The sequence below is a fragment of the Vigna angularis genome, chromosome 1 (assembly GCF_016808095.1).
Source record: "Vigna angularis cultivar LongXiaoDou No.4 chromosome 1, ASM1680809v1, whole genome shotgun sequence".
In the NCBI taxonomy this organism is placed as follows: domain Eukaryota; kingdom Viridiplantae; phylum Streptophyta; class Magnoliopsida; order Fabales; family Fabaceae; genus Vigna; species Vigna angularis.
Window position 1 is genome coordinate 53619586 of NC_068970.1, and position 13930 is coordinate 53633515.

Here is a 13930-nt window from a genome sequence, read left to right on the forward strand (position 1 = left end):
CACTGCTCACATCTGTCTTCCACTTTCTGTTTTCCAGCTCCCCTTCCTCAACACTTGTCTTCCACTCAGCTGAGGTTTTGGGTGGATTTTGAATGAGTCTTACAAATATCATATCAAAGATGGATTGATTAAATAATTTAAGGGTACAAAAATTTGCTTGGATAAAATTTATGGATGTTTTTGGTAATTTTTTTTATATATAAATAGCCCATTTTAATACAAATAATGAAAGTAACCTATAACAGGCATTGAATCCAATCTATGCTTACAATTTTGCTTGGACGAAGTTTAAGATGTTGGTGAAAATAGAAAGATATCTTCGTAATTAAAAAGTTCAATATTTTTTTTATGAATTAAGATATTCAATATTCTATTGACTGAAAATAAATTATTTTTTAAGTAATCACCTTGAATATATCTTAACAGGCATCAAAAAAATATTTTCCATAAAAATTAATTGATGTGAAAGATTATAAGAAAAAAGTCATTATTGACCCTAATTTGATTTATTGTTATTAGTGAAACATATGCATGTATGTCTACTTTTATATTATAATAATAATAATAAATAATTATTTTAATTATTATTAAAAAAAAATTATTATTAAATATAAAAAGTATGTTCTCAAAAAATAATTATAAAAGTATGTTCTCAAAAAGTGATTATAAAAATAGTTATAAAATTTAAAAGGTAAACAGATAATTTATAGATAAGAGTAAAATAGATAGGAAAATATACACATAAAAATATACTTGCTAAGCGGTTACCAAAAACAATATCTTTTTATTAATAGTTATAAATTATGTGATAGTTAACATATGTAGAAGTACACTTTATAAAGAGAGGTATCTGTATTTTTTCAAACATTTTTATCATTAAGTAAAAATAATACTATACATAAAAAATAATTATTACGTCATAAATAAAATTTTTATGTGCTGCTTTGTTAGAAGATATAAGTTAACAGAATAAATTTGCGGGAAAAAGGTAATAATAACAATTTTAAAGTTGAAATAAAATATATAAACAAAATAAGCTATACTTGTAATATTATATATATATATATATATATATATATATATAATTATTGTATTGTATGACGTCAGTTCAGTTATCGATCAAACCATCGACCATTAACCAGATATTTGAATAAAATATTATTGAACATATTACTATATAGTTAGAGAACCTGACAGTTAACACAATTAGTTCTAATGATAAAGTGTAATTATCATTGGTTAGATTACAGAATTTTATATAAAAAGATAATTGATTATTTTACTATATTATTTATATATAAAATATTAAACGTTGAACTGACTTTAATATCAAAATATTTTTTATATTTAAACGAAAAGTTACAAAAGACCTAAAATAAAAAACAACGTTTGAATTTCTTATACTACTTTCTAGACATTTGGACATTAACATAACCCAGTTACCAAAACAATTATTAAACACCTATATATTATATTGTATTAAATGAAATTATATATAAGTGGTTTATACAATAAATTTAATGTTTGACCAGCTGTTGATATTTAGTTACTTTTATGTATCTTTAGCGTACTAATATAATATATTATTATTAAGTAGGAATATTATATAAAAGTCCATTATCTATTGTTATTATTATAATATTTGTATAAAAAAATTATCCATTAATTATAAACGTTAATCACTTTTTGGTATTACGAAACCTTGGACTTAAGTGGTGGAGTGACAATAACGAAAAAAATGAAAAATAGAAGGAATAAATGTGACCACGACATGTGTGAGCAAAAGTGAGAGGAATGGATAACTGCATAGAAAATGGTTTTAGGTCAAAGGTATACAGATCAGCATCTAAGCAATGCAGGAGTTTGTAATACTCAAATTAGTCTTAAAAGTGTGAAAGTAATAAAAATGATAATTTTTCTTTTGTAACTTTCACTTCATATGTTCCAAAAAGGTTTTTAAAATATAAAATAATTGATTATGACATAATATTTACAAATATTTTATTGTATCTTTAAATAAAATATACTAAATTATTTAATTTAAAATTATAAGGAAAAAATATGTTTTTCTCCTATACGTAAAATTATAAATGATACTTGAAGTATTAGTTTTATGTCTTCATTATTTTTTTAATTAGTCATAAAAAGCGTGGATTAAGTCAAGGAAAAAAAATTAATTTCATAAAATTTTAAATAACACATAATATATAATTTTTCAAGCGAAATAAACTTTAACGTTGAAAAAAATAAGAATCAAAACTAATGTTTTTAAAAGTATATGAATTAAACCGTATCAAATTTTCTACGAGGGACTATTTTCAATTTCACGTAATATTTAAGAATAAAAATATATTTTTCTCAAATTATAATATAATAAATAATTAAAATAAATATACTATAATATTTGAAATTTAATATTTTATAAAATAAATTATTTTTATATTCAATAGTTAATCATGCATAAAAAATAATTTTGACCAATTAAATTTAAATTAGGTTATTATATATATATATATATATATATATATATATTAAAATTGATATGTAATATATAATAATAATTAAATATTTAAAATATATTTTACTATTGTAGTAAAATGAATAATTACGATAAAGATTAAAAAAAATTAATAAAATAATTTGTTTATATATGTTTTATATTGAAAACAAAATAGATAAAGTAAAATATATTTATTTACTTATTTATTTAAATTGTGATAAATTATTATTATCTATTTTTATTGTGAAATATATTTTTTCTATTTATTAAAATTTTATATTTTAATTTAAATTTGATTTTAACTCTAATTTATATATCAAAACTTTATTTTTGACAATGAATTATTTAAAAAAATTATTCATTATTTTCAAAATATTTTAATATATAACCAAATTTATTTTATCACATCAATAAAATCTAATATATTTTTTTCTTTTTTACACTTTACTCACTCTTTCTCAATCCAAACTAACATTATTTTATCAATTGTGTTTGGAATAAGAAATGCAAAAGGAAGAAAATGAAGTGGAAGAGCGGGAAAAAAATAAGGTTGCTTAGATTAAAAAGATGGGAGTTTGAAAACGTAAAAAAAGGTTTGTGAATGATTTAGTTGGTATAATAAATTTTAAAAAATTATAAAATAATATATTTATTAAATTGATCAAATTATTATTATTAATATAAAATCATTTTAATTAATATTAAAGTCATTTATTACTGTTATTATTATCATTTTAAATATTGTTTAGCGTTACTATTTTTAAACTTAATGTCTCTTTTAATCTCAGTATTTATAATAATTTGTTAATGTTTTTTTCTAAATCTATGTTTAACTTAACGTGGTCTGAAGGAATCAAATGTATTATTTCTTTTACATATACATTAACTTTGATAGAAGGTGATTACTTGATATATATTGGCTAATATATTTGTGCTTTTGCAAAAGAAAAAATATCTAGATGTTCTACCAAATCATCTTTCAACAGTCGATGTAATAAAAAGGATTACATTAATTTCTTTTAATAAGTATTAGAATCACATTGAGAAAAAAAAAATAAGGATATATATTCAACCGTTGTTTTAAATATTGAAAACAAAAGAGATATTATTCTTATTGTATTTTCTTTATTTAATTATTATTTTAGTATTATTACTTCATAAATATTGTATTATTATTATTCTAATATTAATATTATTTTATTACATTATACAACATAATTATAATGGATTAACATGGTAAAATAATATTAAAATAAATAATATAAAAAAATTGTTAAATAGTAAAATTTTTGGACTATAAATAGTCATGAGAGGGGAGGTTATTCTGCACAAAGAGAGAAAGAATCAAGTGAGAAATCTTGAGAAATAGAGAAGAAAGAGTTAGGGATAAATTTTTAGTTGCAAGAAGAGTAGAGTTTCTTGAGGGTTTTCGGGGAAACAAATTATGAGCAAGAGATTAAGTTCAGAATAGAGGTAGGGGGAGTTAACCTTTCTAAGCTTTTATATTATGATTTAGTAGTTTTATTACAATTCATATCTTGAAATTCTGTGCGAATACTGTTAATGAAAAACATAGGTGTTTGTTGTATATCTATCTGTATTGAATTTCTGTGTTAATATTATATGTTGTTGTTTTGAATCTGTAAATAAGAAATTTGTTAAGAACTAGTTGAGGAACACTTTGGCTAAGGAAAAACTTGGTACTTAAGTTGTCCATTGTGACACACCTCTCTTTCCTGGAAGCCTACTCAATAGGTTTTTAACTTAAATCCTATTTAACAGATTAAGTACTGTTAAACTATTATGCAATATACTCAATTGATATAAAATATGTGATGGATTCATCTTTCTGGAAGGATAAGAAGATGTCTAACCGGCTATGCCAGATTCAACTTCTTAGTTCCCCAGAATGTTTATATTAAGGTTATATTTGTGATGGTAGGATAGAGGAATCTTAAAAACCGGAGTTGGTACATCCCTAATCATAGAGCAGCCCTGGTCAAATCCAGTAAATTGTGACTAGTCATATGTACTGGCGTTTATGGTGAGTTTGATTCGTCAAACATTTGATTCTTCTCCGGTGACCATTTATAGTGATATTTTATTATTGTTAATTTATTTTGTGATATATTTTTTTTGTATGATTTCTGTGATGATTGTATTTTAATTTATGCATTTGAACATGATATGAGTATTATGGGGAGATTTTGTAATGGTATAGTATGAGTTGAGGAATATGAGAGTCTCGTGGAGAGATTCTGTAATGATATGGTATTAGTGTATGTGTTGATGTTGAGGGTCCTGTTGTTGGAGGTTATCCTGATACTCTAATAATCATCCGGTCTCAAGTAGAGAAGGATGAATTATGTGGTGAGAGGGACAGGAGGTCTTGGTCTATGTGCCGGTTTTGGACATAGTGTTGAGGACTAACCTTGTGGATGGTACGAAGTATTTTGGAAGTGTATTTGTAAAGAGAAGTAGAGGTCATCACAAGTGCATAACCTCCCGTGACCGCTCATCAACGTATCATCCGGATGAGTGTCTATTGGGTATTGTGGTACGATGGGATGAGTGTCTATTGGGTATTGTGGTACGATGGGATGAGTATCTATTAGGGATTGTGGTATGATGGGATGAATGTCTATGGTGCGATTGTTGTATGATAGTATGAGGGTATATAACATAATTATTATATGATGTTTGTTAAGTGTATCAATGTAATTATGCATGTTTTACAAAGGATTTGTTTCATGTTAGCTCACCCCTACTTGTTTGTTTTTGTGCGATGATCGTATAATTCATTATATGGGAGCAGATTAAGGAATATCATCGATTCAGTGCCAATGAAGAAAGAGATAGAAGAATAAATTAGAAGAGTTCGAGTTATATTTATGAGTTTTTAGTTGAAATCTGAGTTTAAAACATATATATATATATATATATATATATATATATATATATATATATATATATATATATATATCTTGTATGTAGTCCTTTATATTCATTATGAGTGGTGGTGTAATGCTACAATATATCAACTATGAATTATCAAGTGTGAAGTATGTATATTACCGTGTGACCAAATATAGAAATGTTACAATATTTATAAAATCTATTAAATGTCGAGTGTGAGATTATGAGATGTTACAACAGTCCTCTAAACTGATTACTTTGAACAAGGTGAATCAACGCTGACTTCATTTCCATATGAGCAGCATTCACCACAACATTTCCAACGTACGCCTAACTCTTGGTTGTTCATCATCATTATGTCCCTTCATATCCTTATCCTCTTGATCTGAAGAAGAAAAAGTGTTGGAAGTAGCAGACAAGCTAGCTTCTTCTTTTTTTCTCTCCTACGTCTACTGTTATTCCTACGAGATGTTCTCTCAATCTTAGAATCAAACAATAAATTTTCAGATTTTGTTCTGCTTCTCATGCAGAACAACAATCTCAAGTGACCAACCCAAAGAAATAACAACAGAAACAAAACATAATATATATATACAAAAATTAAAAACAATGGATATACAGGTAATGGAACATAATTTAAATTGATAAACAATGAATAATTGAAATAACAATAACAATCAAATTTCCCGGCAACGGCGCCAAAAACTTGATAACTTTTTGGCAAGTATACCAAATCGTTCAAGTAATACAGTGAATTAAGTTAAGAGTATCGTTCTCCCAAGGAAATTTGAGTCACATTATTCAACTAAAATTATTTATCAAGATCAATTATTGATGATAACATTTGTGATTTCAATTTGGAAATTAGCATGACATTAACAATGTAAAAAAATTAAGATTGAAAAATACGATAAAAGATCACTAGAATTGGTCTTTGAGTAACATTACAGTAAAATCCTGGACAACATACATTATCTGTTCAAGCATTCACATAAGAGTATCTTGGTTTAATTCCTTAAAACAAGTTCTAAAATTATCTATTGAATTATTATTTCCTTAATTAATTCAGCAGATAATTTTGCATTAAATTCATATGTTGAGAATGACCAAAAGCACAGAAGTTATTCCTAGCATAGTTACTTTTAGTTTCTTTTCTTACGTTTCTGGTTCTAAAAATACTTCCCAATACAAAAGAACTTTTAAAGAGAATTATACTTCTGTATAATCAAAAGCAAGCTAAGAAAAGAACAAGAACAAAAACATATATTGCATAGGAAATTTACATTAATGTGTCGTCATACAACCAATTTCAATGAACAGAAAATTTAGCCTATCCTAGACATCTCAAACATACTCTTTACAACAATTCCTTGCAGAAAGTGAAGTCTTGATGTCTTGAAAGGTCTCTTGATCGTCTCCTGAGTTCTCCAGTATTTTTCTCGCTTTGTTCGTGTCGGAAGATCGTTTCTGTCTTTCTGTCACGTCTTTTAAAGCCACTTAACTTCATTAATTCGCTCAGCACACATGTATTGATGCGCTATGCAAATTTTCTTAACTGCTACACTTTAACTGATGTTATTCGCTCAGCGCACAAGTACTGATGCGCTATGCGAATTTCCTTTTTCTGGCAGTGCGAATTTTGGCTTTCGCTTTGCGAAAATTGGCTGACAGAGTCCAAATAACACATCTTTTCCTGTACAATATTTTACATAACAATCTACTACCTATTACAACTTTTCAATAAGGAACAACATGAATAATTACAAGATTGAGCTCATTTATAAGTGTAAAAATAACTCTTTTTCACACTTATCAATTATCATAATTTTTTTTAAAAAAACTTGTCAATAAAATTTATTATAATTTAAATTTACCAACAAATTTATTTTCTGTCAATGATTTCAAAAAAATTTGTAATGTAAATCATCCAATAAAAAACATCCCAAGTTCTTTAGTCATCACCTTTTGATGATTCAGACAAGGAACATATATGTACAACAAGATACAAAATGAAGATGACTGTGTACTTTTTAATCCATGACTGAAAAGCTCTCTACCTTGTTGCCTTGCATTCTGATAAAGGTTTGCATCTCTTCTATCTTTCCTTTTAAAAATTTCACTTTTGGACAATTATTTTCTACCGTTGATCAATGAAAAAAATGTTGAGATAAGTGATTAACACACTAAACAAGTGCATGCTTCGTGGGGATGTCACCTAAAACATAGAAGGTGTTATATTTGTCCATCATACAGAACACTGTCGAAAAGAAAAAAATATCCAATTACAGAATAGGATGCATTCACAAATTGGAAAACAACGTGTGAAATACTTTTCTATATCGATACCTAATATAAAAAAATAACACTTTTTATATATCCTCATTTTAGAATTGGTATACAAATATCTTTTAACTATAAAAATTCTTTGCAGAAAAGACTTTTAATTTCTGTTATTTAGGGCTTTTAACGTCTGATCCCGCACCGACGTCTTATTGGGAGACGCCAATGTAGACGTCAGGTAGTACAGGTCAGACGTCTATATAGACATCGGATAGTACAGGTCAAACGTCTATATAGACGTCTGACTGTGGGCGGCCGACGTTTAATGTCCTGGACGAATTTGGGCTCTATAATCCATTAGACGTCTGCATGTGCACTTTTCAAAAACACAATGGAGGGAAATGGAGAGTACACAGTTAAAAAACGCAAGAATCACCGGCCAAAAATGCTCAAAATCGACGGCCAAGGACACATGCAAAAATGTACCAAAATGCAACAAAAACACATTATAATCGATTCAAATGGAAGATAATTCATCAAAGAGTAATGTAATCGGAGTAAAAATAATTTTAAACAGTGCAAAAGAGAGAAAACGAACCTCAAAAGCTTTGGCCGTGGAGAGAAAATGCGAGGAAGATGATGAACACTGAGTGCGCGTAACTGTTGTGTCGCGTTCGCGGTTTTGGTAATAACATACGTTTAGAAGTCGGGTCCCCTTCTAGCCGATGTCTAAATGACTTTAGAAGTTGGGTCCCTTCCTAGCCGGCGTCTAAAGGGTTTAAAATATAATTTTAGTGGACACATTTGGCGTTCGGGTTAGGAGGGGCCGATGTCTAAATACGACTTGAAATGTCAGTATGGCGAGATCGGACGTCTAAATGGTAAATTTTGGAATTATGACTACCTCATTAGCGTCAAATGGTAGGCCTCAACGCTTAAATAGGTCTTAGACATCGAGTATCCTGAACCCGGATGTCTAAAGTCAATTAAGGGCCTTTTCTGCACTGGTATTCCTAAACTACCACAAGTAAAAAATTCGTAATTTTAACTCTCATATTACACTTCGGTTCCAGCAAAACCGAAGCGTATCAAAACACGGTGGCAGTTTCGTAATATTTAGAGCACTATATGTCTCGGTTGTCAAGTAACCGAGGTATAAAGGGAATATTGTCTCGGTTATCAGGGTGAACCGAAGCATAAACCCCATAAATATTATATTAATTAAGTCTTTCTTTTGGTGGTGGCAGAGATACTGCCTCGATTGGTAGAAAGGACCGAGGCATACAAGCTTTTACAGCCTCGGGGCAAGAAGGACCGAGGCATAAAAGCCTTTCGTATATGCGAAGGAGGTAATTTTCCCCCAAATGTTCATCTAAGGAAAACCTAGTGAGATTGCCTTCTTTCTCGCGTCGTCCAACCTCGTCCCCGACCATTCCACCGGCGGCATCATTTGCTCCGAGTGCGGCCTCATCCCCGCCACTCCACCAGCGACATCCTCTGCTCCGAGTGCGGCCTCGTCCTCGAGTCCCACTCCACCGGCGACATCGTCTTCTCCGAGTATGGCCTCGTCCCAGACCACTCCACAGGTGACATCCTCTACTCCGAGTGCGGCCTCGTCCTCAAGTTCCACTCCATGGACGAGATCTCCGACAGGCGACAACGACCCCAACCGTCCTCGAGTCTAGATCCCCTCGCGACGATGACGGTCACGACACCCACACAGCCAGCACAGCCGCGAGATCGGTGGTTTCCGGTTAGAGAGAAACGATGGTGGACGCGACGACGACGAGGATGCGGCTGCAGCGAGAATTCCTTGATCTCCCTCACCATCTCTGTTTTCTCTCCTACCGTCCTCTCCAGCCCGCGTATAAGGTTCTTTAGAAGGGGGAAAGGGGAAAACCAACCCGCGTCTTGCCAGGAAGAAAAGAACTTGTTCGCGTCAATGGAGGTTTGGTTTCTGCGATTTGAGTTTGGTTGCTACAATTTGAGTTTGGTTTCTGCGATTTTTGAGTTTCTGGGTTCTGTGTGCAGGTTGGGGTGGAGAAGATTGAATCATGGAGGCACGATTTGGGTTCTGGGTTACTGTTATGGTGGTTCTGGGTTGCTGTTTTGGGTTGCGGGTTGTTGTTCTGGGTTGCTGTTCTGGGTTATGGGTTGTTCTTCTGGGTTCTGGGTTACCGATGCTATTTCATCTTCCTGCAGTAGTGTACTATTAATTTAAACTTGCACATGCATAGAAAAAGCTCATTCATAACTTCATTTAAAAAAAACTTCAATTTTAATAAATCACAATGGCATGCAAAACTAATGAGTTATACAGCCTTACTCATACTTGTATAAATATATTAAAAAATATTTTTCATAAATTCTACTAATGATATAACTACTAAATTTCACAAGCAACACTTCTAATTACAGATTTAATGGTTAAAATCATCATACACAATTGAACAAAAGATAGATTCCTGTGATTAATCCTTTATAAACATATCATTTTCTATTCGTACTATATGCCATCATGCTAGATTTAGATATACATAGCCCTAGATAGAATAGGATCACTGGATAAACATAGAATAATTTATTCTCTATGTAGTTTTGTACCATTCCTGGGCATTGAAACTTTATTTGTTGAATTATCTCCTCACCCAGAACTTCTAAGCCATGAAATTAGAAATTTATAAACCAAAACACCTTTCTGGATCATATGAGCAAAAATTTACAAATTGAGACAATAACAGAACTAGCGGGGATAAAATCCTGCCAAATAATTTTGTGTTTAAATTGAAATGAGTGGAAAAAAATCTAGATAATATTGTCATATGAAATAATAGAAAAGGGTAAGGGAACCGTACATATGCATGTCTCCAAGTACTATAAGTTTCTAGTGTTTAAATTGAGAACTGTAATTATCTCTAATTTTTCAGGTGAATTGAGAAATATTTGTTTAGCATTAATTGAGAATTGTAATATTTGTTTTCATCTTGTTATGTATCCTTTAGGTTTTAGGCTTTAGCTTTAATTCTAAATTGTTTTCACGATTCAGAAACATGTATATTCACTTAACTCTGAACTACATAATAAATAGTTAAATGAACTGTGAATTAAAAAACAATTTACTGAATTATATTACAGTTAACTGAACTAAAAAATAGTTCAGTTCAGTTTTTTTTGAACTATGTTTTTAGTTCAATTCAGTTTATTTGAACTATTTTATAATTAACTATAATTGGTTCACAGTACAATACAAATAGTGCAGTTTGTCCACCCCTACCTTTTCCACGATACCAAATTTCAAAACTACTATTACCACCTTAAAGAAAACCAACACTATAAGAAAACTTTGAAAGAAGGAGGAACCAACTTTCAAATAAAAATTCAAGGGTAAAATGGACATTTTAAACTTATGGGAGATGCAATTAGAAATCGTGAGGGTGCAGGACAGAAATTTGTTTTTTTTTTATTTGCTCGTATCAATGGGCCTGAAAACAGGGAAGTAGAAGGAAGAAAAGCCCAAACTCTGCCAAACCCTATCTTTCGTCGTCGTTACCGAGTTTACCCTTATCTATTTATATTTTCCAAACGCACGCAGCGAGTTAGGCGCGGCGGGATCAGAAGGAGCTTGCAAAATGAAGGTGTTCTCTCGAAAACCCTAATTGCTTCCGTTTTCGACTTTTCCTTATCTTCTTCCCTCCCTAACACGGTTGATTTTTCTACAGTTTAACATAGCAAATCCCACCACTGGATGTCAGAAGAAGCTGGAAATCGATGACGACCAGAAGCTGTAATCTTTCTGCTTTCTTTTGATGTTTCAGTCATCTTACTCTTCTATTCCGATCCGCATATTCTGTTTAGAATAATGTTGCTCTGTGCTCTGTGTTTCCGACTAATATTGATTAGGATTTGGCTTAGCTTAAGTTTTGTTATTTGTAGTTTAATCGTTTCTTTCTCTTGGTTTATTTCTTAGCTCTATGAATACCTTTCTCATGATTGTTGTCCAAGTATTTGTTTCTTGCATTGTATCTCCGTATTCATGCACAATGAAACATTGATGGCTTAGTTAACTTGATATCTATTGGGATTTGTTTCTTTGCAAGTTGATTTGGGAGTTCATTTTTATATTAGTTTCGCTTGGGGACCTTTTATGCGACTTGTTCATTTCCTGGTCTTCTATTTTGTATTGCAGTCGAGCATTTTGGGACAAGAGGATCTCCCAGGAGGTCCTTGGTGATGCCCTGGGCGAGGTATGTTCATTTTGCTTGTTTTTCTAGTTTTTTTATTGTTTAAAAATTTATCTGATAACCGCTATAATTTTGCTACTGAAGGAATTTAAAGGCTATGTTTTTAAAATCACTGGTGGGTGTGACAAACAAGGCTTCCCAATGAAGCAGGGAGTGCTGACCCCTGGTCGTGTCCGACTCTTGCTCCATAGAGGTAAGATTCTTCTATTGCTTTAATTTGTTGTTGTTTTGGTTTATATACAAATCATAATTGTAGTTGATTGATGTTGGAATATTGGTATTACTGCCATGTTCAACATTTGGATTTGGTCGTCGAAATTTTTAGAATGGATTCATGTGTTTCTCTACCTACTTATTATTTTTTCTTACTCCGTACGTCTTATATTATGTGTTGTTGTGCATATTGTTATGTGTTATTATTGTTTACGGAGGACACTTGTGTCGTCATTCTTGACTTTTAGTTTTTACTAGAAACTTGTTTACTACCAGGATTCTCATAGTCATGTTTATTGGTAGATTTGATGATTTTGTTTGCATTTGAACAGGAACCCCATGTTTCCGCGGATACGGGAGGCGCAATGGAGAGCGTAGAAGGAAGTCTGTTCGTGGGTGCATTGTTAGCCCTGACCTATCTGTTTTGAACTTAGTTATTGTGAAGAAGGGCGATAGTGATTTGCCAGGTCTCACCGATGTTGAAAAGCCAAGGATGAGGGGTCCAAAGAGAGCTTCAAAAATCCGAAAGCTGTTCAACCTGTCCAAGGATGATGATGTGAGAAAGTATGTAAACACATACCGTCGGACCTTTACGACAAAAGCTGGTAAGTTTTCAAGTTTTTTATGTCCATAAATTTTGTATCAGTTTCTGTGTGCTCGGCAGCCCGAGAAAATTTTTAAATGAATAATAATGCTAAATAACCTATTACTGTAGCGTATAGAGCGTCAATTCGATAGTTCCAAGTTTTAATTTATTCATCTATTCTATGGATATTCTGATCAAATTGCTAGTATTTTGTCACTTGGACGGGTGATGTGTTTTATTTTTCAGTGAGAGCAGAACTTTAACATTCTCTACATTTGGGAAACTTTGAACAATTTTTAAAATGTTCTTTGGAAAAACAATCTCTCTATGCAGTTCCTAATATGGAACAAAGTAATGGAGTTTAAGATGGGTTCTGATATTTGAATGAAAGAATTATTTTACTCCACATTGAAATCCAATTATTTATTGAACATGATTTTTAATTGTGATTTAATCTGTAATGGATGATTGGTTAACAGGGAAAAAAGTGAGCAAAGCTCCAAAGATTCAACGATTGGTCACTCCTTTGACTCTCCAAAGAAAGCGAGCAAGGATTGCTGACAAGAAGAAAAGAATTGCTAAGGCGAAGTCAGAAGCAGCAGAGTATCAGAAACTCCTTGCTTCTAGATTGAAGGAGCAGAGGGATCGCCGGAGTGAAAGCTTGGCTAAGCGTAGATCCAAACTTTCTAGTGCTTCCAAACCCACTGTTACTGCATAGGCGTGAGATCTGGTGAGGTTTAAACTACACTTTAGTGTTTATGAGACTCGGTTGCGGGTGTTTATGATAAACATTTATTGCTTTTAAATTTATAAATACATTCAGTTCATTTGAGTAATTTTCAACGATTTTTGTCAATCGAATGTAATGATTTTTGCCTAGTTGGAACTTTTATATATTATATGCGTTGGCTTCTACAAGCGTTTCAATATCTGTTTCGCCCAAAATTGCATAAATCGAAAGGTGGATACCATGCTCCCAATCGAATCTTGTGAACTAGGCAAATTTATTGCGTTATTGTAGGTTTATTTAAGGATGGTTCGAGCATGTTGCACAGGGCTTATTCATAAATTTAAAATAATTTAACCTAATTCAAATACATGGAATATTTGGGTTAAAATATATACAAATTTATTGTTCTTTTTTGGTTAGTACTAAACTTTGAATAAGAAGTCAACTTAACCTACATGTTAATA

General features: G+C 31.1%; 1 protein-coding gene across 1 annotated transcript; it reads left to right on the forward strand.

Moving 5' to 3' along the window:
• The first annotated feature begins 11205 nt into the window (after nucleotides 1-11205).
• On the forward strand, nucleotides 11206-13663 carry LOC108338663 (40S ribosomal protein S6). Its single transcript, XM_017575726.2, has 6 exons — nucleotides 11206-11331; nucleotides 11416-11480; nucleotides 11883-11940; nucleotides 12022-12130; nucleotides 12483-12755; nucleotides 13216-13663. Exons 1-6 carry the CDS (start codon nucleotides 11326-11328, stop codon nucleotides 13452-13454), a joined length of 750 nt encoding a protein of 249 aa, XP_017431215.1. The 5' UTR covers nucleotides 11206-11325; the 3' UTR covers nucleotides 13455-13663.
• Nucleotides 13664-13930: the final 267 nt, after the last annotated feature.